This window comes from Rhopalosiphum maidis, chromosome 1 (assembly GCF_003676215.2).
Source record: "Rhopalosiphum maidis isolate BTI-1 chromosome 1, ASM367621v3, whole genome shotgun sequence".
NCBI classification, from domain to species: Eukaryota; Metazoa; Arthropoda; class Insecta; order Hemiptera; family Aphididae; genus Rhopalosiphum; species Rhopalosiphum maidis.
Window position 1 is genome coordinate 4,308,923 of NC_040877.1, and position 27,115 is coordinate 4,336,037.

The window sequence follows — 27,115 nt, forward strand, 5'->3', positions numbered from 1 at the left end:
TTTCCATTAATGAAAGGTATTTTTAGAACCGACGAATGTGTGCGCCTATCTTTATATACGCTCTCACGCCGGAGGATATAAATTATTATTACGCGTGTACAGCATACGACGCGACCGATACCAGTTGTGTCCAATTCATGTATATGATATATTTTTTTTTTCTGAATTTTTATCGCACAATATATAATATGAATATAACACCTACTCGCGTGTCGCTCGTAAAAAATACGCTTTGCGGACGATTAACAGAAAACGATTACTGTTGATCGTTCAAATTGTGTCAAACGTAAAAAAACCAACTTGATTCTTTTAGACGACGAGAAATGTCTACCGACCTTTCCAGTTATTCCATCGATGGCGCACGTGGATCGTTGTTCGAAACGGACGACACGCATCATTATTTGCCCACATACGTGTACATTATTATTATAATTATTATTATAAGTCGTATAAATTATACACACGAACAGTGTACGCAATAGACGTCATCGGCATAAATTGTAATTTCGCACTACGACAATGATTATGAACACTGCAGTCCTCGGCATTTTAATAACATACAACATCAGTGGAGCAAAGTATGTACCACTACCACCGCGTTATGATATGCGAACGCCCTTGCACGAGTTCAGCTCGTTTCCGGACAAAAACATAACTATGACGTGTTGTACAATACAGTTGTGTGTATATATATTACAATATCGCATTACACATATATTATTATTAAAATGTTTCTGTAGTTGAATTATGCGACAAACGCGAATGCGTGGACGTCGACTTCCTCAAAGTTGCTACTACACAATACACATATTATTATGATAATAACTAATAACTATAATAATTAATAATATAACACTAATATTGTATAATTCGCCAGTGGTGGGTTTTCAAGTGTTGAGTTCCGAAGCAAAACGCACTACAGCGTGCTTCCCCTATTCTGGCACGATCTAAAGCATTAGGGCGCATATATTATACCGTAAACTTTAGTTATTAGATATTTACATACTAATACTACTATAGTATATTTCTACGCGAACTTCGAATGTCCAGCCATTTTTAAAATTGAATTTAAATCTTAAATGTGTGTTTGTGTAAATTTAAAAAAAAATTGTAGACACTCCGGAATCGAGAGCTATGACAATAATCATTATATATAGACTACGATATATTTTTATCGTATACGTATTTAACTCACTTGAACGTTGCCGGTCCATAGCCGATTGTTATCCGGCCAAAATATGGTACCAGCTTTCGTCTGTAAATGGCTTTTCACGTTTGCGACTGCCGGTTGGACACCGCGATCGGCCAAAGATTCTGGTAAAGCACCACTAGACCTATGACCTGAATAACAGTGTATCTTTTTAAGTTTTTTAGGTTCCATAGAACCTAGCCATATTGTAGGATATATTCGAAAATAAACTCGACGGGTATGGTGACTATTATTAATATTTTTTTCAAGTCAATCGACATCGCTTGATATTAATAAAATTGATATGTATAACTCACTGATATCGATTGATATAGAATCGTCAACGTGTTCCATTAGCGTTTTGAGTTTCAAATAGCATTTTACGTACACAGTGGCCGCCGTTAAAATGTCTTTTGGACACATCGCCTCGTAGTTTTTGGCAATATTTTCAAGATCAATCTGATAGGACAGTAAATGTATATTGACACTATATTGTGTGATATTGTACTGGTGGGGTGTAGAGAAAAGTCATCGAAAAAGGTTTACTCACCACTATCCGGTCACGAGTTGCCGACAAAGTTTCTGCGCACTCAGCATTGAACAGCTGGAAATCACCCATCAACGACTCTAATCTCGCGGTGTTGCGGGGATGGCCGTGCGACGGTTTCAACTTGTAGTGAAACTCTTGGCGGGCGGTCTTCAGTTGTTTTCGCACTCTCTCGGTTTCCAGCCGGAACGCGTTGGATGTCTCGTCCAGTCTCTTCACCGAATCTTCGTGGTACGTCGCCAGCACAGCGTTTTTGAATTGGCACTCGATCGCGTACAAGTCGGTGAATAAATCGAAAAACTCTAGAAAAAATATTTCAAAAAATCAGACGTAGATACTCGTATCATAGTAATACAATTTGAAGATGTTCAAATCCAATGGAAACTTCCTACATAAATCTACACAGAAGAAGATTTGTCCGTGCATTATAGGTTATTGAGTACATTGTTCTATGACTACCCTCTGTTAAGAACAATATCTCCAAAACCAATGATTATATAATGCTTATCGTAAATACACCTTGTCAACCAAATGTAACACAACACAAAAACTCTTAAAAAATAATAAGTAAAATTACTACTTTCAATCAACGTTATTAATATGAACTATGTAATATATATTTATATATAAAACACTGAACCTGTACAAGAATATTAATAATGTGACGCATTGACTAATAGCTAAATGATTTTAATAAAAAAAAATAATAATAATAAATCACAGCGATGATAACGTCATACGTCAAACCTGATAGTCTAAGTATCCAAATTAACTCTGACTGTAACGCGATTGTCCTGCTGTTTTTCACTGTTTCCTCCATGATTTCGGCGTATACCATTGCCGTATCCGGTTCATCGTCGATCCAAGTGTTATCGGCAGATTCCGTCATCGCCAAGTCCTAAACACCGCATAACGTTATAATTTAAAAGTAGCCGACCGCCTATATGTACAACTACGAATATTACGTTGTGTGCAATTAATATATTGGAGAATTTACCGCAGCGTTGATTTGCGATTCCGATACGTAATGAAATATCGCCGAATAAATGTTTTTCAAAAATCTAGGTCTGTCTGTTACGGTTTCGTCGCCACAGCAGATTATGGTCTTGCAATAGTCGTAAAATTGAAGTTGTCGTCTAGTAAACGTATTTTTTGAGTTCGTAGCAACACTCGATGATATAAACGACTTTTCAGATTTTGTGTTCCATATCGATTTTTTCGTTTTATGTACGAGCAGAGCCTCTTTAAAATTAAATTCTTACGTCATTGCCCTTTTTTTTATTCCGTTATTAATATTCTTACGTATGTCCTGGTATGATTCTACTACGAAATCAATAAAACAATTTGTTTCCGACAATATTTCAAACCAACATTTTGACAACTCTGTAACGTCTTTCTTTTCAAACACTTTTTTAGCAACGTTTAATTTCGTATGGAGGGAATCCAATATTTTTTCCAAATTTAAAATTTCTTGATTCGTAGTGACATTCAAAAGCTTGTAAATCGAGTAATACTTCTGTTTGAATACTTTTTTATCAAGTGCAATTTCAACTCTATAATAATTAAGAAGACAGGCACCTGTTATTAAAATAATTAATTATCAATAAAAGTAACATATAGGTACGGTTTTATCAATTCGTAAAGCATCCCTTTGATTTCAGTTACTGATTCATAATTATTTTTTTTTAATTTTTTTAGCGTTGAAGCTTTTTTATGATCCATCGTATGGCTTAAATCACTCAACACATGAATAGTACTTACAGCTTCTTCGTGCCCATAATTACCGCCTTCTGGGAACATTCTATAAAAACCATTTTATGGATGAATAGATTTTTTTAATGAACTTTTCTTACACGATTGTTGAAAGATGTCTATCATAAATTTACTTAATAGACTTCATAAATTCCAAAGTTGAGTTTTCTATCACTCGGTATTTTGATTCGATATCGTTGTAAAGTGATTTATACATATGGTTTATTTCATTAGCCGCCAAATATATTTGGTATCTTAATTCGTTTATTACCTCGGTTAACTCGGTTATTGTTAATTCATTTATATTAGATTTTTTGACGTTTTTAAGTATCAATTTTTTCTTTAAATCAATTAACTTGAATAGTTCATTTATCTTATGTTTTAAACTCTGACTCGTTTCTAGAGCAGTCTAAACGTTTTTCCTTTTTATCTGTTATTTTAAAATGTATACGATAAATGAGATTTTCCGAAATTACTTTCGTGTGACGCTCGAGAAGATTTTTGTGTTGTTCTATTTCGTCTATTCTTTTCTTTGTGATCTCCCCTTGCACTCCAATGATTCGGTGTTGGACTAAGTGTTCCGCTACGTTAAATCGTTCGTCAATACCATGTTCTAACAAACGGGTCCACGCCATATTTTCATTATTCATTGTATCCACCGATTTTAATTCCAATAGAAACGCCCATAAACCTTCATTAAGACTAAATGAATGGTAAACTTTATTAATATTCTGACGAAAATATTATTCATATTATGCTCGTATTATACTCAATACTAAGTACTAACGTATACTGAAAATGGTTTACGGCAGTTTCAAAAGCCGTGATCGATGTTTTGACAGACGTTGACCAACTCTCGTTTTGCATAGCGTCATTAAATTTTGGAAGTGCTTTTAAACTTTCTGGAAACAAGTTTATGGAAATCTGAACTTCTAATCTGACTACGTCTAATTCGACTGTAATTAGATCAATGTAATCTGATATGACCTCCATCTCGAGTTTTCGATTGATTTGTAACCTAAAGTATTTGAATCGTATACTTTTGTTATTCAGTATTTAAAAGTAAATGTAAATATTTATTATTTTAGTAATGAATATTATCGTGCGATTAGTGATTTATCGTATTAAATACATGAATATTTTTTTTTGAATTATCAATTGTAATATAAAATTTTATTAGAATTATTAGTTGTTTATAATTTCGAAGTAATAAAATGTTATACAGTTGAATTATTAGTTATGCTATTTAAATTGGACATTATTTATTTTTGTGCCCCAGTATATTATTCGACTTTTACATTAACTAAAAATATTCGTTAACTGTAACTATTTTTTAAAATACATTTTTAATTTAAAGTTAGACCATGGACAGAGCTGTGTAACTTATCTTACCTTTAAAAGATAACATACTTATTTTAAAAATAATTTTACCTGTCTTTAATATTATTCAATGCCTCTATGCACTTGTTCTCAAACTTGCTTACGTTGGTTTCGTCAGACGCTTGAACTAATGCTTCCAAATCTTCGTTAAAATTGTTTTCAAAAATCTACAAATAAAACAATAAATATATTAGCATAGATACCTAAATACCTTTATTACTTGCCGCATAATATATTTATATTGTTGAGTTTTAAGTGCCAACCTATGTTTTTAGCATATAGACTAAAATTATATAACTACCTCTAATTCCGAATCGTTGGTTTTAAATTGAGTATCTAGTGCCACCAAAAATATATCCCTAGCTTTCATTAAACGTCCCGAGTGACCACAGATTATTTCTATGGCTGGTCTAATCATCGAAACGATTTTATTAACGACGTTCTTAACATCACTCAAAAGCAACTGGACTTCCAAAGTGGTTTTCATTTTTTCCTGTTGCAAATTTATCGCTTCGGTCATGATTGTATTGTTGATCACCGTGAATTCGTTGGGGCTAAGATATTCATTCGAATCCATAACGGTTTTATCAAGCTCTGCCACGGTTTTCGCCAAAAGTAATCGAATCGCTTCATATGCTTCGTCGTGTGATGATATTAAATTTTCATTTACATTGTCTGTGAATCAAATTTAACATTATTTTTAGCGATCATAAAACTAAAATTATGGTTGTTCTTTAGCGAAATAAACTGTTTTTTAATTTTTATGTAGTTAACATATATGTTATACGTAACTTTAAATTAAATAAGCTAATTTTTAATCCAAAATACTTAATTTTATAATTTACTAAAATGAAATTTGTTTTTTATAAAAAAATATTTGTTTAGAAAATAACATAAAAAACACAACGGTATGACCAAGTTTTACCAATATTTTTCGAATACATTTTTAAAGAATCTGAACATTTCAAAATAAATGCAATGTCCATTTGTATTTTTGACATTTTTATTAACTTGTTTAACGATTTGTTGATATCATTCAAAAGACAAATCAAAATCGATTGTATGTATTCAATTGTATCTGATATAATTGTCTTAGCATCGTTTCTAAAAGATTGTATCGATTATAGAATATTAAATAATAATTATATAATTAAAAATAAATAAGATTGTACGCACATAAATTTGTTTTTAAAACTCTCTCCGATGTTTTTTTTAATTTTAATTTTGACATTATAGGCCCTGAGTATGAACTCTTGGTGAAGAGTACTACTCCACTGTATTAATTGATATCGCAAATCTTCATACGTCCGAAAATTTCCTAATTTAATTGCGTTGTAGTTCTGGCGTTGAAAACAACAATAGGTATTACCAAACATCGTACATTTGATAAACGGTTTAGGTGCATTCTACCTTAAGATATTTTTCGTAGAGCCGCTCGAACGAGTCCCTAGAAAGTTGTTTAACGTCTAACATGTGCTTTTGATAACAATCCTTAATTAACGCCGTCCTTTCCTTTTCAAATTCATGCAGTACGCTCATAAAACTTGTAATGTTCTGGTTACGTTCATTTATCAAATCGTTTACGACTAAAAAACATTTTTGTAACGAATCGAATCGCATAAATTCATCCTAAAACACAATGATAACACAGGTACGGTTCTATTAAACTTTTTCCAAAAATAATGAATTGTGTTTCGTTAATATTTACCGACTTTCGGTCTTCGAAGATACCAGATAACGAGTTGTCTATTACATTCAATGATTTATCTAACGCTTGAGAAGCTTCCAATATTTTACGTTCAATTTCATCGTTGATCGATTTAAATCTGTTTTCAACAATTTCAATTTGGCGATCGACTCGTTCTGTGTATCTGGCAATTGCCCTATTGACAGCCTCGCTGATATCATGATTGGGCTCTACATCGATATTGATTTATACGGTTATAGATTGTAGAAAAAAAAATGATAGAAATAACGCCTAGATTTATTATATTACCGTTACGCTACTAGTGAAAATCGAAATGACATATTTATACGATCACGTATAATATTATTACCGTATTATGGTATATGAAAAATACTAGGTATACTATATTATAATCAGGTACTAATTTTTTAGTATTTTAACTTTTTAACTGCGTTTTAATGTGTTTTGAAAACCCGAAACGCGTTTTTATCTATCATCAAACACTATTACCGATTCGAGTTTTGAGATTTTGTACGATAAGAGTCTCTTCGTCACATTCAGACAAGCAAATGTACGGACACACGGCGGCGGCCGGTTTGATCGAAGTCTCGTTTTCATGAAAATTAACACAGAACTACACAAGTTAATATTACGCGTAACGTCTATATTATATATTTTAATAGCGACCATAATGGTTAAGTGTGTTAATGCTCGCTTACTTGGGTTCGATCAGAATATTCAGAATTCGTCTTGGTCGATATAAACGACGAAAAGCTGTTACTCGTCGTTGTCGTTGTCGTTGTCATTGCCGTAGTCGTTAGCTTCATAGTATTAGTTATAATCGTCGACATTTTTAGGATCTAAATCGCACGTATAAAATGATCCATACAGCATACAATTAGTACAATATTACGTGCGAGTTGGAAACAGAAAATACCGGTTGTTTGGTCGTCATGACGACTTGAGCTCATATTTTTTTTCTTCGGATATTGTATTAATCTCGTATATTGTGGACGATTTATTCTTTTCATTTTTGACGCGATATCTCATAATAACATGATATAGTAATGCAATAAGTCTTAGTTTTTTTTTTTTTTTTTATATAACAACCATTGCTGATAGCGGTGAATATATTATATCATACATATGTACCTGGCGGCTAGCTGCGTCCATTTTAAAGTACATTATTCGGTTTTTGAATTAATTATCTAATAAAACACTATAATATAATTTGAATTAAGCATTTATATTTTTGTGAAAATTCTAATTGTTGACAATTTTTATTGTTATGTTCATTTTTATATTTTTTTAGGTAAAAACTCACAGTTTTAAATTATCATAGGCAATCGAATGTAGAATATTTTTCTAAAAACATTTTCTTCGTACTATATAAGAACTATAAAAAAGGAATAATGAAGATTAAACAAACATGTTTCGTTTACCAGAGTTGAAGTATACAAACGCTTTTGCGATATTCCTATCCTTTGTATGTTTAGTCTTTAATACTGAGGACCTATTAGAAAAATAAACTATTTTGTTAAATACATTATAAATTGTCTTTTTATACCTACCAATGTTTTATATAGTTATATGTAGTGTTCTATCGTACTTAGAAATACTATACTTCAAAAGATTTTTTTTTTTTTTTGAAACATAAATTGACTTAGACAATGTACCAGTTAAATTGATCAAAACGTATAATATATATATAATATAATATAATGCGATCATCGGCTTATTATATGGACGCGCCGCTTATTAACGCTGACAACCAGAAACGCCAAGCCGCGCCGTTTATTTATTAGTCCTTTATGACCAACAATCGCGGGTAGAGCGAGATAAAAGTCCGCACTTTATAAGGTGGTACAGTCATGTATTGACGGTGGCGAAGTGGGACGGGGGGGGGGGCAAGACAGACAGGAAAAAAATAACCGAAGCTTGTGTTTAAAGTACTGGCCATAAAAACGGACTTTTCGTAAAACGCTCGCCTTTTTGAAGAATATGATTTCGTGATAGCACCTGGAAAAATCGACCTCAATCGCATTAAATAGGTAAATGGGGTGTGCTTTGTTGCCGAAACAGTGTAGTTCGAGACAAAAGAAAAAATATATTTATCATAAAAACGTATCGCATTACATAATATCAAAAATTAAATCATATTGTACATAATTATACGATACTTTAAATCTGTTCGAGAATATGCACTATATACACCTTTACAGGGGTGGCGCATTCTGTGTACTGTATAAAGATACGCCATTTTCGTATGCACATGTAATAACACATCTACATTAGCCGTTTGTGTCTATATATAGCTTGATGTTTAATAATATGATATATTATTATTAAAAAAATGATATGTTATATATTTGTATGTGCACATATGTTTTCCGTAACCAGGAAATGATCGTTCTCGTACTATATAGTTATATATGCAATCTCGTCGAACCTTGTGAAACATAATAAGTTCAGACCAATTTACTATAATAATAACATAAATAGAAGGGCATGGTTAGACGACCTGCTGCAAGGTTAACTCGAAATTTTATTTTTAGGGTAGCAGTGCCACGCCTAACCGGACTTGCACATAATGCGGTAGTCGAGTCGCAATATAACGTTTATGATCTTATTATAAATATATAATATATTTAAGAGAATAAAACAAATTATAATACTGTAGTACTCGTAGTGACTAAATATTATAATATGTATATTTATACTTACTCGTGTTGACCATTGCGTGGGTTAATTATGTATTATACATAAACGATAACTTTACTACCGATGATTATATTATATTTTACACATACTACCTATTGCAACACGAATTATACGTGATCTATAATATTTTACGTATTAATGCTGCAATAGTTACTGATTTTTTTTTTTTTATTATACCAATGTGCAGGCAATACAAATGCATTTGAAATGAGTTTAAACGAATTGATAAAACTAAAATGTTTTTAAATATGTAATATAATCATAAGAAATTAGGTGTGTACCTAACCCGTCTGCAGTAATGTATATTGTATATTATTATAATGTATTTTAGTATTTTTTTTTCTTGTGCAATCTTAAATGATTAATATGTAGATAATATATTTTAATTTTAAATTAGGCTTTATATAATATGTATAAAAATAATGCAACTAGTAAAATAACTACAGTTTTACTACTGCACAATAATACAATATTAATATGTAAGTATGTTTGATATGAATTATTGCTCGTTGTACGGGGAAAGGAAAACCGAAAATAAAAAGTGATAAACGATAGGCAACAAAACTCGTTCCTAATCCGAAAGATGAACATTTCGGTGATTGATCGGATATATCGTTTCGGGTACATGATTTAACAATTATTATTGGCCGCGAGATAAACGCCCGTACCTACTTATCGGTAATCTCTGTAACCAGGTATACATTATATATTATCATAATATATATTCAACACTTAACCTAAATATTAGACTGATGTTTAAAGTATTTAGACATAATATTATTATTTGACCAGTCATCTGCGATCTGGAATGTGAAACTGAATTAGCCATAAATAATAGGTATTATAACATACACCACGCCGCGGTGATTTTTCTCTTTCTTCGAGCGATGCTCTGCATATTATATCGACGAGAACTATTCCCGTGGCCGAAACCCGTCGTCTTCGGGTCATACGTTCGACAATATTCTATTTTGAATAAATACATTTTTAGAAACACGCATTACACAAACGCGTGCAATACATGCCGGCACATTACGTGCTCGGATTTACCGTGCTCGTAATCCTCTACACGTGCAGGACACGGTTCGATTGGAGGTGGGCAAATAAAAATTAATATATTTTCTCCCGCGCGCATAATAATATTAAAATGTCTGCAAAACTCGTATTAAAATATTACACCGGCGCGCATATTATTAACTAAAATAACTGCAATCGAAGACTGGACGGAGCGGCGCTGCGAAAATATCTACGAAAAATAATCTCGTGTAGGTACTTACTTCAATATTTATCTAATATGAAAATGACAATAAATTAAAATATTTCATTTGAGTGATGCGATTAGTATCGACAAGAATAAAATGTTCAGTGATGCCTAATAATCATTTGAAAAATCTCGGTTTTATACTATTATATTTCATGGCCATTTTATCATCACGGTCGTAGAATTATGGAACTTGTTCTAAACTGACCTATAAAATCAAACTTAAGTTAATTGAGTGTTTAAAATATTGTACGTGTAACAAGACCTCTTACGATGTCTTTAAAAATGTTATAAATTTCCAAATAACGCTTTCACCATTAGAGTCCCAAGTGAGCCATTAAACGCGCGCGATCCCGACTTGTTGACAAATTTTTTCCCCTACAAATAGAAACATCTTTGACTCGGCGTGATGTAATCTTAATGAGATATTTTATGTCGGAGACATTATATTGTTCAAGAGCATTATCGCACATGAATATACGCACGAGATTATAATAATATGCATTCGGAGGTTATTTGACGCGGACCGGGCGCAGTTCCGTGACGCTGAAATCGATGAAACCATACAGATATATCCACGCCGGAGGTCGAAAAACAACGAAAACGCTTAATTTCTTATATTGTTATGTACATAGACGCGATTCGATTTTCGTCATCATAACATGTTTTTATTTTATTTCGTAGGTAGGTGCGCGTTACCACACACTATTAAACGTATGCGTTGTATTTCGACGGAATATGAAATGCTTTTCTTTCGTCTAAATCGCTTTTGAGCAATAATACGGCTGCAACACTGTATATTACAATATTATTTTATATACCATAGGCGGTCTACTATATAGTGGTCTTTGTTTCGAGAAACGGTGCAGGCGAAAAAGCACACTGCAGAGTTCTGTTTCGAGACATTTCGAAAGAATACAAAAAAAAAAAAAAAAATCATAATTATAATAATATACGTGTCTATATGGATATTTTCGTGAAAAATAAAACTAGTAAGCGCAATAGTGGACCATTTATCCATAATAATAATATAATAGAACGTTGCCAGCCGCCGCGCTATAATAAACTGCTCACAACATAATATATATATATATATATATACATATACAACGCGGCGAACTTGCGGTCGTAGTTGATTATGGGCAGGTATTGTAGGCACACTGCAGGTACACCTATATAGACGATCTGTTCTGCGTGTTATCTCGGCCGCCCGCGCCTGACCCGCGAACGAAACTCCCACGCAAGCCAACGGCCAGTGTACTTACTGCGTTCGCTGTGTACCAGTATTGTATCTATATCTATATATATATATATACATGTTGTAAATAGACAATGCGTGGAAACCACCCGCGTAATGCGCCGGCACAGGAAAACGGTCGATCACGTTTTTTTGAACATTTTGAAATATCCCGAGTCTCAACGGCGCGCGCAATGGTCGTGAACGTCGTGACCCGAGCACCCGAGACCGGAACGCTCAGCCGTGTTTTGGGAGATTTTCAATTTTTTTTTGATTGAAATAGAGTTTAATATATTTCGTCAATTTTTGTAATGCGCTGCACACAGGCACGTGCCCGTTCGACAGTTCCCTAGCTATTTGTAATGCATTCGGCGCTGACTGTATGGCGAGCAATGATCTGCAGATTTCAATCAGCTCAATTTTTTTATTAGCGATTTCCAAGTAGAAAAACAAAGAACTCGCGTAAAACGCACTTCCATACAAATATTCAACAAATACAATTTACGTTACTTATGTGCAAGTACGACCAAACGAGAAAAAAATAGACGATTTTTCAGTAATTTCGACTAATTAATTTATGCGTAGGTACTACATGTCATTATACTCATGTTGTGTCGTAATATTCTGGGTACACGTGGTTATTTTTATAGGTAATTAATAAACAGTAACATTACAATAATTCACGATATAGAAAGTCACAAAAACTCACTGTTTAAGCAATTAATATCACGACAACGTGTCAACATGACAATAAATTAATTGCTTACGGTTTAATGGAATTGTACTTATAATTTCAAACGGATTCGCACGTTAATATTTAAATTTAAATAGACGTTATAATAATAGAGCCGTGAAAAATACAGATTGCGATTTATGATATTTTTTATTAATTTTACGTTGTCGAATGGTATTCAAATTGTCATATTATTACATAGCCAGACTATAGATGATATACATATTACATATTATACAACTGTAGTAGCATAGTTAAGATTATTTCTCCGCTTTGAGAATTTTTTTTTTTCGTATGCGTATTGTGTTATTTGTTTCGTTTATAATACACTATTGTACAACGTCTAGTTGTACTCCTCTTCCAACAACAATAAATGCCATGTATACCGGTATATTCTGCATTTCTACGAATATATTTCATTGCATAATATCCCTGGACTGAATGCAGAACAAAATGCGCGGACCACATATTTGGTGGACAGGTGAAATGATAAAAAAATGCAGTAGTATATATAGTACATTTATAAGTATTCAGGGAAATATTCGTAACGACATATTTTATTTTTATTTTTCTATTCGTTTTTAAATAATTAAAAATAATTCATATAATTCACATAGCCTGTACTATAAAAATAATATATTTTATAGTACAGGTAGGTGATTAATTGTAAGCTCCAGTTTTACACAAGCGGCGCAGTTTATAATTATGTCGAGCAAACGTTATTAATATGTTACGAGTCAACGAACAATAAACTATCATAAAAATAGCTAGGTATATAACCTAAACATATATAATATACAGGTGTTATATAATTGATTTTAATCGGAATTTCATATTATTCGTTTCGTTTAGATCATTAAAACGATTCTGATAAAACTGCAGCTACTCTAAACAAATGAGAATATAAAAATAAAAAAATAATAAAAAAAAAAACAGTGACATTACGAAATCATATGGATTGTAATAACAGTAGTCGATATATAGTATATTTACCTAGCTTTCAAATACACGAGTAATACATTATCGTTTTTGAAAAAATACCTCAGATAAATAATATCTGATAACAAACAACAAACATCAGCTAACCTTGAGGTTGTAAAAACACGAGATGCACCGTAAATCGAAAATATATACGAAAATGTATACGACGCGAGTGTCAACGGCAGTTATAACCAGAACTAAGAATTTCTAGCGTTTACTTTTTTTCTATTAAGTATTTGAAGATGTTTTACATTCAAAGTAAAATATAAAATGTGTTTCACACTTCGCCGATGCCATGTACAAAAATGTATTTGGTTAATGTTTTTTTATAAAATATTTATGGCCTAAGTACTAATTCGCTGGTTTAGAACTATAAGTGCTATTTTTAGGTATATTTTCATACAAGAATTGAATCAAAATCAAATTGTTTTATTATATGTTTGCTCATTGAACAAATGTATAAAATCAGATTTGGAAATATAGGAAATTAATTGAACAACCAATATAGTTATCGAACACCTGTAGTTAGGTAGGTACACCTTGTTTAATGAATAGTGAACGTCTAACCTATACTTATCTATTACATTTTTTTTTTAAATATATGATTAAAAGCCTAGTATTCGCAGCTGAAACTTAGTTTTCTGGACCAATATAAAACAAATACACAACATATTTCCCAATCCAAATATTAAGTGCTTATTAAAAAGAAATACTTTTAGTGCCTTAACTTAGTGCCGAGACCTAGTAATAATTAATAATATCAATACATCGTGATACTATAATATAATAAGTTTATTAATTTAAGAGAGAGCTAATTAATAATCGTCGTGATCAACTATACAAACCGTAGGACGACCCCTAACGACTGCAGCGGGTCTCTATATCGACGGAGGACGTCGCGGGTGTGTAAAACAAAAACTTCGAGTACCTAACGATAATTTATTATTATTGTGATGATGATATTATGATATTTAAAGTATGTAGTGTATCATCGGCGGTGGCGGCGGTCGTCGTCGTAGTCGTTGCATAATTGCGTAATGTCGTGCACGGACCTCGGCACAAACCGGCCGGCGGTCTATAGAAAGTAGGTCTGACGCGGCGGCGGCGGCTTCGTGTCCTCTTCACCGCCGTCCCCTGATCGGTGGATCGGCGTCAGCGGACCGTCCGGGGGTAGGGGCGACCGGGACCACTTCCTTTTTCGGGCGACGGACACTACAAAACCAGCGGGTCCTGGTGATCAATGGTCAGTAGTCGGTCACCACTGTTCAGTCAACGATCACACTTGCAACCGGAGCAGCAACGGCAACAGATCGCAATTGCACGAGACACAGCTAAAAACGATATTCATCATATTGTCGTCTACAGCAACGACCTGTTAGCACCATGAAGGGTTTGTTATACGCAGTGTGCGCGATCGGTCTGTGCGCTCACGCTTTTGCCGGCGAAGAGGCGAAGAAAGATACGGCCAAGGTAGAACCAAAGGCAGCCGACTCCAGCAAAGGCAAGAGGCATCTTTCGTCATTCGGTTACGGTGGTTATGAATCTGATGGCGGTTTCGAATCGTACGGCATCGGCGGCGCTGGCTACGGATCCGGTTACGCCGTGCAGGGTTACGCCGCACACGACATCGGTTACCACGGTCACGCCCAGCTGTTGTCCAAGACCATCGTCAAGGAAGTCGGACACCCGTACCCAGTGCCCGTCGAGAAGCACGTGCCATACCCCGTAAAGGTCGCCGTGCCCGTCGACCGCCCGTACCCAGTGCACGTACCTCGCCCATACCCAGTGCACGTTGAGAAACCCGTGCCATACACCGTCAAAGTTCCAGTGCCACAACCGTACGCAGTCTACAAAGAAGTGCCATACCCGGTGAAAGTGCCCGTCGACAGGCCGTACGCCGTCCACGTGCCCAAGCCCTACCAGGTAGTCGTCGAGAAGCACGTCCCATACCCAGTCGAGAAACAAGTCCCATACCCAGTCAAGGTGCCCGTCGACCGTCCATACCCAGTCCATGTACCAGTCGAGAAGCACGTCCCATACCCAGTCGAGAAACACGTCCCATACCCCGTCCACGTACCAGTCGACCGCCCATACCCGGTGACAGTCGAGAAGCACGTCCCGTACACTGTTGACAGACCAGTCCCATACCCAGTCGAGAAGCACGTCCCATACCCAGTCAAGGTTCCCGTCAAGGTCGAAGTGCCAGTGCCATACGAAGTGCCCAGTCACGATGAATACCACGTCAGCGGCTACAGCTCTCCGTCTTACGGTAACTCGTACGGACCATCCCACAGCACTTCGTACAGCAACTCGTACGGACCATCCCACAGCACTTCGTACGGCAACTCGTACGGACCATCCCACGGTGTCTCGTCCTACGGCTCATCGTCATACGGCTCATCGTCCTACGGATCGTCTCACGGTAGCTCGTACTAATCAAAAGCTCCAGTCATAGGTTAGGTTACCGTGTTTCGCCACGCTCGCGACCAAAGCCATTATTGCGACCGTCGGCGACAACACCACATACGAAACAATCAAAATCTAGGTATATTTTTTTTAGTTAAGTGACATCAATCAACATTTTACCATCAACATAGTAGTATAACACATATACAACAACAATATGTCATTATTTGTCTGTTAACATAATAGATCTCAAAGTACAGAGTTGTGTATCAACTTTTTGGGTCGTTGCAATAAAATATATGTTTTTTGACTGCAAATGTTCAATTTTAATATGTGTTTTTTTTTTTTTTACGAATTTCATTGTATAAATAGTTTTTAAATGTATTTTAACATCAATCACAATATTATATTATATTATATTATGTTGTGAAGTCTTCGAAATAAACTTGTTTTCGTGTATTTTTTGTTTAATTATTTTTATTTTATCCTATCTGTGTCTGTGTGTGTACACAAAGCAAAAACTCAACGTTGTTCATAAAAAATATGATTCTTTTCAAGTTTTGTCTTTTAAAAATCAATCGACTGTGTAAAAATGGTAATTTCACAAACAGAAATCTGCCAACAGTAAACGGTTAAGCTTTGCTCATAAAATTAAAATTATGCTAAACTGTAGACGGCCAAATCAAACGCGCAATTAATATTTCCATTGATAAATTATAATTTATTAATTATTTAAAAACATATAATTATTATTTTAAGGACGAAAATAACTACCGAGATAATTTTATGTAAATCACAAAATTCCACTACAACAGACAAACGGTATTAAATAATATACATAGAGTATTAAAAACATACTCTCAAAATTATAAATCATATCAAAGGTTTCCATTAAAGTTTCACAAGTAGACATCGGCATTGGTAGATTTGCATAAGGATTAGTAGTCAAATCCACCATAAAATACTTTGTGTACCGCAGGATGCTGCAGCAAACTTTCTGCAAAACTTTCGTTACGTAAACCAAATGTTGTTATATTATACTACACTAACGTTTTTGAAAACTTTGCAAGAGTGTTAGGTACGCGATAAATTTCTAATGAACCGAATAAACCGAGTGCACTTTGAATACATCAAATCACTTCAAAATATATGCGTGTTGTTCGAGGAGTGTTTTGCGCTTAAGGAGTTTCATCGTTATAACATTATTATCGCCGCGCTGTGGAAGGAAAACGGGCGGGCGATTCCACAAATTCTAACACGTATCCCGGTCTAAGCAATAGAGTAAAATATAATAAAGGAAAAACATTCCACCAACAATTACCTACATTTTGGCAGATTAATCCCTTCTGACTATTTTCGATGTTGCATCATAATATTACACGGAGTATCAACGAATAATACGAAAACTCGAACAAAGAATGTATAATCTTGCTGATGAAACGAGCACAAGCACCTAACGATATAATGCCTAATACCCATGTAAATACATAATAATTATAATAACAATAATAATAGTACGCCCAACGTCCGAAGGTCTCTTGTGCCGAACACCATTTTTTTTTTCACTTACAATATAAACAAGTTAGTCCGACGGCGGGGAATCATTAATTTTTAATATTATAAAGGTTTTTCTTTATAATAACGTAGTACGCGCAAATCTATATATAGAGTAATGAAGTGCACATAAATATTATGTGCACTTATACAGATAATAATATAGTGCAGTGCGTTTAAATGTGATTCGCTTGTCGTAAAACGAACGGACTCCTTAAAATACGAACAATCTAAAACACGCGATTCTAATCTTAAACATCGTCATGCGGATCGTCAATAAAAAATAATAATAATAATAATAAAAATGGAAAAAACACATAAATCACGTGCGCGCCGAACGATTTGGTCGTTTTCGAGTAATTTGACCGGTGCGACCTTGTCCTAGATAGCTGGCCGGGTTTGCAGTCGACCGCGATTTTTCGTTCAATCGACGTAATAACTCGAAAGAGAAGAGCGTGTATAGGTGTGCAGTGTATACTGCAGTACTACCGTTGATATGTGAACCAGACAGATCGCATACGCGTAGGATTAATCGTTTCGAGTTATTGTGTACATAAAATGTAATGACAACAATGTTTTAGCCTCATACGGACATAAAGTACGATGGGCGTTTGACAGACGTTGGATTCATTATAAATTGGGTCGAATCGTGATTTCGTTAAGATTAGTAATTTTTGTACGATTTTAATTTAGTTCAACGTATTTTTTTAACTCCCTATAGTTGATTTTGTTCAATCAATACAGACATTACTATTTTAAATCCATCTATTACATAATATTGTTTCTAATGAGTAATGATCAGTAATGAATTTTTATGACCTGTAAGTATTAGTATATACCACGAGATATTAGTTAACTGCAGACAGTCAATTTTTCTACTTATTGAATCGCTTGGTTTTTTTTTTATTAATTTAATGTTACTGTGATAAATAGAAAAAAAATACAGCAGATATTCCTGTGGGTTCCTATTCGTTTTTGATTGATAAAAAATATCAAGACTCTCGGGTGAATTTTGATTAATTTAATATTTTATTACAAATTTTAATAGTTTCTGACTATTTTGCTCAATACCTCAACACTTTTTTAATTAAATGAGTGTACTTTTTATGTTGGATGTAGAAAACGAATTTAAAATACATTTTGAAATCTTATTCACTTTGTACATAAATGCATATTGGACTTAAATTAATTGAACAACATTTATTAGACTTAATAATGAGGTTTTAACAAGTTTTTGGTTAAAACTATGTTTGGACCTAACTCATAGAAACCTGAAATACATACAACAAGCTGACGAAGGGGGTAAATATTTTTACGAAATTAACATGATGAAAGTATATAATAGTTATGACTTGAAATATAGCAGAACGATAATAATTTTTTTAATAATTGATTCGAGAAAATGCTTTACAGCAAATGTCAGGGAAATAAAAAGAAGGCAAATGTGGCGTTTTCTTATAGCTGAATTACTCACCCCGGAAAATATACATCACTAGAGAAATTGAAGGCAAAGCGATTTTAATATAACAAGCGAAAGGGCACAGCAGAAGTTGACGTCGCGTCAAAAAGTTGTCTCACCCCAAATATGTACACGCAAGTATACAACACTGCCGCTAGAATATCGCCCTAATATTCTTGTCTCCTCACTGCACTTTCTTGATTCATCTTTTTTATTATTATTTTAGTTTTTGCACTCGACCGTATATTATCGAGAGAGTCGTTAAGCCGATTACATTTTTTCGGTTCGTTCGTCTCGTTATTTGTAATGGACGCGCGTGGCGATGAGAACAAAAATCAAATCCGCCATGTGCACCGTTTGTTTTGGGGAGAGGATCGACGATCCAAACACTATAATATATATAGTCTACTTATAATAGTTGTTTATTCGCGAAACAAATTTTCTAGATCATTTTAACGTCAAACTGACGTAAAGGGTGTAGTGAAACGCTGTGCGAGCAACAGTAAAACGATCTAAAAGTTATTATTTTAATCGTTAATCAATAATATATTATTATGATATTATTTAACTCGGTAACTGCTACGACGTAGTTAATAAGACGTATAATATAATAATATAAAGTACTTGACATTTTTACTCGAAACTGGAAAACTGTAACCATCATCGGCTATCGTTTCCCGTGTCGACTTCGAATATTGATAAAAAGTAATCGTCTTTTATATATACATCATAATGTTATAGGTACTTCTTAAAAACTAAAACACTTCCGGCACCATATGACTTAGTGTACTATAAATATAATCATACATAAATCATATATGAATCTGTGTGTGTGTACTCATTTGCTCTAGGACGTCGGCTTTCAAACACATCGCGTTATATTTGCATTATTATTATACATATTATATACCTTTTCAACGCGGCGATTAACCATAATAATATAATATACACGTTGCAGCTACGGTCTTGATTAATTTACATAGGTCGACAAAAACGGCATTATAATTTATGGGCACGGTCGTAATTTACGGGCTTCGTAGTGGCTGGGTGGTAACTGATGAGGTGAATGAGATGGTTTACGAAAACGTTCGACGAGTCGGATGGATGGTCTTTGAGACGACCAATCGCGTACCTGCCTATTAATAATAATATAACACACCTATATTTTTAATGGAAATCGATACGATTGTATTTTAAATTTAAGATAAGATATTACAATACGAGTATGCGATAAAACATTTGAACGACACTGTCTATTTCGGTGTTTTTAATAAATAATACAAACAATAAACATATTATTATAATATTATGTTACACATCTGATCGTATTAGATTGTAATAGTATAATAATTTTAGATATTATGGTATGGTTTTTAGCCACATTTGTTTTATTTTCAAACGCCATCATAAGGTTATCTGACTATCGTGAAACGTTAGATAAACTAAAATAGTTATATTAAAACTGACCATGTCATAATAATCAGTTACACCTATAAAGTTTTATAGGTAAAAATATGTCGTATTTTTGTTACGTATTATGAAAACGAAACGATTTACTTTTCCCGCGGCGTCCGTCCTTTTGGCAATCATAAAAGCGCATGATAATTATATTAAACACGATTTCTCGTGCTTAACGATGAAAATAATATAATTATGATAATATCATATATGCATTGTAGAACTCGTTTTTTCATATATTTTTTTGCTCCATTTGATAATAGTTTTCGTAATTTATTAAAACATAACTGCTCAAACATTATGATAGGAGGAGGATTACATACCTATTTTTGTCAAAATGTATGATATAGTAAAAATATAATGTTTGGTGTTTTTTATTTAAACCCACATCGCGTGATTGTGACTTATAATTAATAATCATATTGCTGCACGAAAATATTTCAAATTTTTTTAATTGAAATTGACAAATAATTAGTCACCATACCTACCACATTTTGAATTCATAATAATAAAATAACGATTCGTCTGCAACGCTTGTGTACAGATAATATAGTAACTATACATATACTATTACCTTTACGTGTAATATATAATATTATATAATTTTACATGACGTATATATGATGGTACCTTAATTTATCAAAGTCCACGACGACCGTGCAGAAATTACAATTTATTATTGTATGGAGGAAATTTAAAATTTACATTTCAGCGATATCGTCTGTAAGAAAACCGCCCAAAAGAAGGGAGACGACGCACGCAACCCTCTTTCGTCGAGATACCCCTAATAGATGAAGAGGGGATTGTAGAAAAAAAATATGAAATATTTTCACCCCGTCTATACCCATAGCGATTTATATATATATATATAGACGTATACGTTGTAGGTTGGTACCAACTCACCGGGGTCGGTTTCTTTTTACATTATCCATCTGTGTGTAATACTTATAGCTACTGTCGTATTTCTCTTTTGATCGTCAGTAAATCATTTTTTTTCCTAAATATTTTTTCAATCGTTTACCGCTCTATCCGGTTTTATGCAACTAGTGCGGACGAGAAAATTAATGTATATCAAACTGACAAGGTAAGCATATATTTATCTACGTCCCCACAAATTTAACCATACCGGGGTCCGCGGAAGAGTTATATTAATTAAAATTTTACGGGACCATCGCCATATGGAACACGCGGTCGTCGTCATCTATTCCGGAATAAGATTATCAACGCGCCCGTCGTATTATTAACTTAAATTGTTTATGGTGATTAAATAACAATAATGAATCATTATTGTGGATTTGTTCTCGAGTGGATTACATAAACTAATAACAATATTTTACATAATACCTATCGTACGCATACAGAAGACGTTTACAGGACTATCTGGATTTAATCTTTAATAAGCGATTTCACATTTATGATTTTTTTTAATTTTAGATTTTCACTACTTAAAGTTAATGCAGTACATACGTAAGTCATATGACTTATGATTTTGAGTAGATGTACTCATATATCGCGTGTACGGTCATTGACCAAAACCAAACATATAAAACGTATAAGTTTACCTAAAGATTGTAAGTAAGAAACATAATATGAAAACAAGTTGACACAAATTATTCTATATTTAATAATATAATATACATAATATATAAAATATATATTATTACATAAAATTTAAAAAGTTCTACATAAAACCGTAATTTCTCGGGTTCTAGGCCAACTATAAGAATAAAAAGTGTAACTAAAGTCGCACGATACAATATATTATGATATTTTATAACACCAAACAAGGACCGGGATGAAAAATAAAACGGTCAACCTCATAGTATGTAATACAACCCCGCAAAATATCAGTGTCATGCCGTGATATAACATTATTATTAAAAGCAGCTTCTTCTGACCTATTGAAAAAATTACGTAAAACTAAAACAATTGCAATAACAATTTAATCTGATATATAGTGGGAAAAGCTGGCGGTGGCGGTACGAACAGAAACCACCATGACTTTAACACGAATATAGATGACATGCTCGTAAATATGCGCCTCGAATTACGTGGTTGCAACGGTCGTTTGAAGCCTGCAATGTCAAAGGACTTTGTATAACCAAATGTCGATAAAATATTATGAAGAATTAAATATTAATGCAGACACGTGCAGTTGAAAGATGCCCGCCTCAACGGTCGATGCGGACGCAATAAGTTACATTTACATAATATATTATTATATAGTCCCGCAACTAGCCACAAAACGTCTTAGTACCTATACTTTTAATGATATTACGGTAGATAAAAGAATCGCTCTGTATAATATTATAATATTATAACCGTTGGCAAGCTGCAGATTCACCGACAACATAAACTCTAAAGGCATTATATATATATATATATATATATAGGTAACGTAATGTATACTTAAGCCCCAACATAGTACGAGTACTATAAAATGTACCAATTTATACGTGTTTTTATGACCGTAAAAACGAAAAATACATTAACAAACTATTTTAAATTACTGTTGCAGGACTAAACGTTATATTAACTGAAACGAATTATTGTCCACGACATAGTATAGAATCATTAATAGAATTGGTAAACCAATATATTATATAAAAACAAAATATCTAATTTTGTGTTGTTATTTTTTATTCACTTAAAGACAAAAATAAAATAGAATTTATCGTATTACTAGCGACGAAGCAATATAGTATACCTATATTATGAACTTACTGAAAACGGTAAAAAATCGGACAGATTGGTAGGTACTCGAATTGATTTTAAATTGAAATATCGAAAAAAATAAAACGAAGTCGCATCAGAAAATACCCAGTGAATTGCTTAGTGTTCAGCATTTAAAACTTTAATAATTACAAATGAATGTTCGAAAAAAAAAATTCACCTGGATACTCCGTGTTCCTACCATTAAAAATAATAGTCGTGAGTAATTTTCACACATTATTACTTAATTGTCACGTAGAAAACGAATTCACGCGCGCAATAATATAACGGTTACAATTTACACAACGTCGGTCGAAATCTAACGACATGCGCGTGTTCGGGTACGATGTGTTGGCTAATTCAATGCGTTCTTTTGACACGAAACGCACCGGGAACGCATCGCCTATGCAATAAAATGTTATTATATCGTGTTAGATTTGACGCGTCGACACAATATTATTCGTCATCGAATAACGATCGCCGGTGCGTGTGCGCGGCGTTTAATCACCAATTCGTTCGGCGTCCGGCGAGGGGAGGATTTTTCGTGAATTATTCATGCGCGCACCTACTGCACACTTCTACGACGCGAGTCGAGAGATTTTTCTGAAAATTCGATGTCCGTCCCGCACTCACGTCCGAGTACGTACACTCGAGAGCAAATAATAATATGATTTCCTCTCCGAGGGGTGACTGCGGACGCCTCGTACGCCGCACACGGACGCGGTCCGAAGTCGAAAGCCGGCTATCGCGTAAACAGCTATGTTACGGGTAATGTCATCAGACTGCCGCTGTGGCAGGTATTAGTCACGCGTCGACCGACGAGATGGTTCTAACGAGAGAGCGGTCGTCAGATAGTGTGCTGTATGCCGAGTGGTGCGGGCACCGCGAGAAGCGGCGGCGGGCGTCGGGGAAAACAGAAAAACCCTCTGACCCTGCAAACGCATATAATGTGACGTGTATAATATACAGCCGGTCCAAATCGAATAACTGCAGCATCCGGGTCGGCGGGCAGCGGGTGGTGGGGAGGTGACGGCGACCCCCGCAGTCTGTCAATCAGCGGCCGAATTATTTTAATAAAGGAGCGCACAAATTATGTATACGACTGCGCCCACCCCTTACGCGGCAGATATAAGGGTCCCGACGAACCCCGTTATATACACATAATAATATTATAATATTATATTATGCGGTATATTACTGCGGGCGGCGAGCTCCGGAATTTCTATCGGTTTTTGTTTTCGGCGTGTTTGGCGTATACACAGCAGCGTACCCACTACAAACCGACTCCGACGCGTTCATGTGTTTCACGAGCGTTCTCGCGGACGGCGAGCTACGAATTAGAAATATTTTCGTATGATATATCCGCCGGCCGGTGATCAATTTTGTCTAGACGTTTTGAACGAAAATCAGGCTTACGCGCATATTGTGCACCTGCGTGTCGTATAAACGGGATTTCGTTAAAAATCGACTAAAATCACCCATGAAACACGAATTATACGCTTTCGGTTATACGGGACGAGCGTTTCCTAAGTCTCGCGGGCTGTGAATTCGCGCGCTCATTAAAATATCTCGACGTTTAACAACGGAAAAAATGTCTGTTCTCCTTGGAGTGCCGGCGACGTCACGTCCAGTTGTCCGGAATCACACCCGCGGACCGCTGTGGCTGCCGCAGGTCGCGTGCCGCCGATTAATCGCAGTTCCGTTCTGTAGTTTATCGATTCTATCACTATCACCGTCGTCAAGACATGTCACGAATCATAATATTGTTGTATGCATACACTCGGGGTCCGAAAGCTCTTTTCGTGCAGCACTGCTGCCAATCGCAGTGAGTATATAGTCGTGATAAACGCAAAAGCTCCAAAAGTGCATGCGATGTGACAGAATTTCAGAAGACGAAAACTATTCAGCGCTTTTCGCCCGTGACACGCCCGTAAAGTCATTCAAATCGGTGAGCGACGCGCTGCAGTAGACGACGACCCGCGATGATGTCGCGTACGCCGCGCGTAAAGCAGCTTCCGTCCGACACCTTCTGAAAACGGTATTTTTCACCACATCCGACTTGTCGGTCGTGTTACGATGATATTATTTCCCGTCATCAGAAGAGGACGCAACAGACACACTACGTATCGGACGGATGGCCGAAAGGTATGATGTTGGAACGAGAACAACAACAACAACAACAACGCCGCCGCCGCCGCCGGAGCCGAACGACGGCAATAACGCGCGGAATTTTATTCTCGCGCGCGCGTGTGTGCGCGTGTGAAGCGACGAAGAGCGTTCGTCCGCCGGCCGACGTCGACCTTGACGCACAAATCTCGATTTCTTCCCGTTGTTGTGCGGCGGACGGCAGGAAAAAATAAAAACGAAACCGATAGGAATAAAAACAAAAGTGGTCTGGCGAGCTGTGCGCGTTATTGCCACTCTATAACAGACCGAGTGAAATAATAATAATAATAATAATATGTGACACTGAACCGCGGGTGTAGTGTAACGTAGAAAGTAGGTCTGTCCGTCGGTCGCGGTGCTGCGGCGGCGGGGTGGGGCGAGCGAAAAACCGGCCTCCGCGCCGGGTCGGTGGCGGCGGCGGCGGTGGTGGTGGTGGCGACCGAACGCTACATAACCGCCGGACGCCGACGAACGGGCAACACTCACGTGCAGTCCGATCAGCCGAGTACGCCTGTCCGCCGCAGCCGCCCACCGTCGTCGTCGTATTATTATTAGCCACCCGATCGCCGCCACGTAAAAAGCAGCACACACACGATGAGATCGACTCTGTTCGCGGTGTGCGCATTAGCGCTCTGCGCCCACTGTCTGGCCGCCGACGACAAGTCGGCCAAGAAAGACGCCGTCGACGGCAAGTCGCAGGGCAAGAGGAGCCTGTTCGACACCGGCTACGGTTTCGGCGGCGTGTCGGCCGACAGCTACGGTCACGCCGACATCCTGTCCGCCGGTTACGGGCACGGACTCGTCTCCGCCAGTGGATACGGTGCGGGTTACGCCGACTTCGGCGGCCACGACTCGTACGCCTCGTACGGCGCACACCACTCGTACCAACACCACGTGCCCGTCAAGACCATTACCAAGAGCGTGGCTCTCCCTTACCCCGTCGAGGTGGCCAAGCCTTACCCGTACCCAGTCAAGGTGGCCGTTCCAGTCGACCGCCCGTACGCCGTAGACGTTCCCCAGCCGTACCCTGTGCACGTCGCCAAACCCTACCCAGTCAAGGTCGCAGTGCCACATCCATACCCAGTCGTCAAGGAAGTGCCGGTGCCCGTTAAGGTTCCAGTCGACCGCCCGTACCCAGTGCACGTAGACAAGCCGTACCCAGTGTACGTCGAGAAGCAAGTGCCGTACCCAGTAGAGAAGCACGTCCCAGTGCCCGTCAGCGTTCCGGTCGACCGTCCGTACCCAGTGCACGTACCGGTCGAGAAGATCGTACCTTACCCCGTCGAAAAGGCCGTCCACTACCCGGTCAAGGTACCCGTCGACCGCCCGTACCCGGTGCCCGTCGAGAAGCACATCCCGTACCCGGTCGAGAGGGCCGTGCCATACCCGGTCGAGAAGCACATCCCGTACCCGGTCAAAGTGCCTTACAAAGTGCCAGTCGCCGTTCCATACCCGGTCAAGGCGTACCAACCCGACCACTACGAACACCACGAACACCACGACTACCACCACGGCAGCTCCGGATACTAATCTGACTCCGCCGTAAGCAGCTAGTCACCACCACCATCCATCGTCCCCCCCCTCCAAACATACGACCCCATTCCTCACCCAAAGTTACCAGATATATAACTCGCGCGTAATATATAATAATATGATATAATTCCATCGTTCTTCTTCTTTTTTTTTTTTTTTTTTTTTTTCGTTGAGCCAAAATCAAATTCGCGAGATCGAGTAGGTCTGTTAGCGAGCTGACGTGATAATCAAAAAAAAAAAAAAAAAAATCAAGTCGCGAATCGTACCGATAATAATATTAATATTGTTATATCAACACAGCGTTCGTGTTCAATATCTAATACAATATATTCTTAGGGA

General features: G+C 36.3%; 1 protein-coding gene across 1 annotated transcript; it reads left to right on the forward strand.

The window, feature by feature from the left end:
- Nucleotides 1-14,717: 14,717 nt before the first annotated feature.
- Nucleotides 14,718-27,115, forward strand: LOC113554989. The gene is made up of 3 exons (XM_026959272.1): nt 14,718-15,917; nt 18,656-18,782; nt 25,799-27,115. Exons 1-3 carry the CDS (start codon nt 14,872-14,874, stop codon nt 26,771-26,773), a joined length of 2,148 nt encoding a protein of 715 aa, XP_026815073.1. The 5' UTR covers nt 14,718-14,871; the 3' UTR covers nt 26,774-27,115.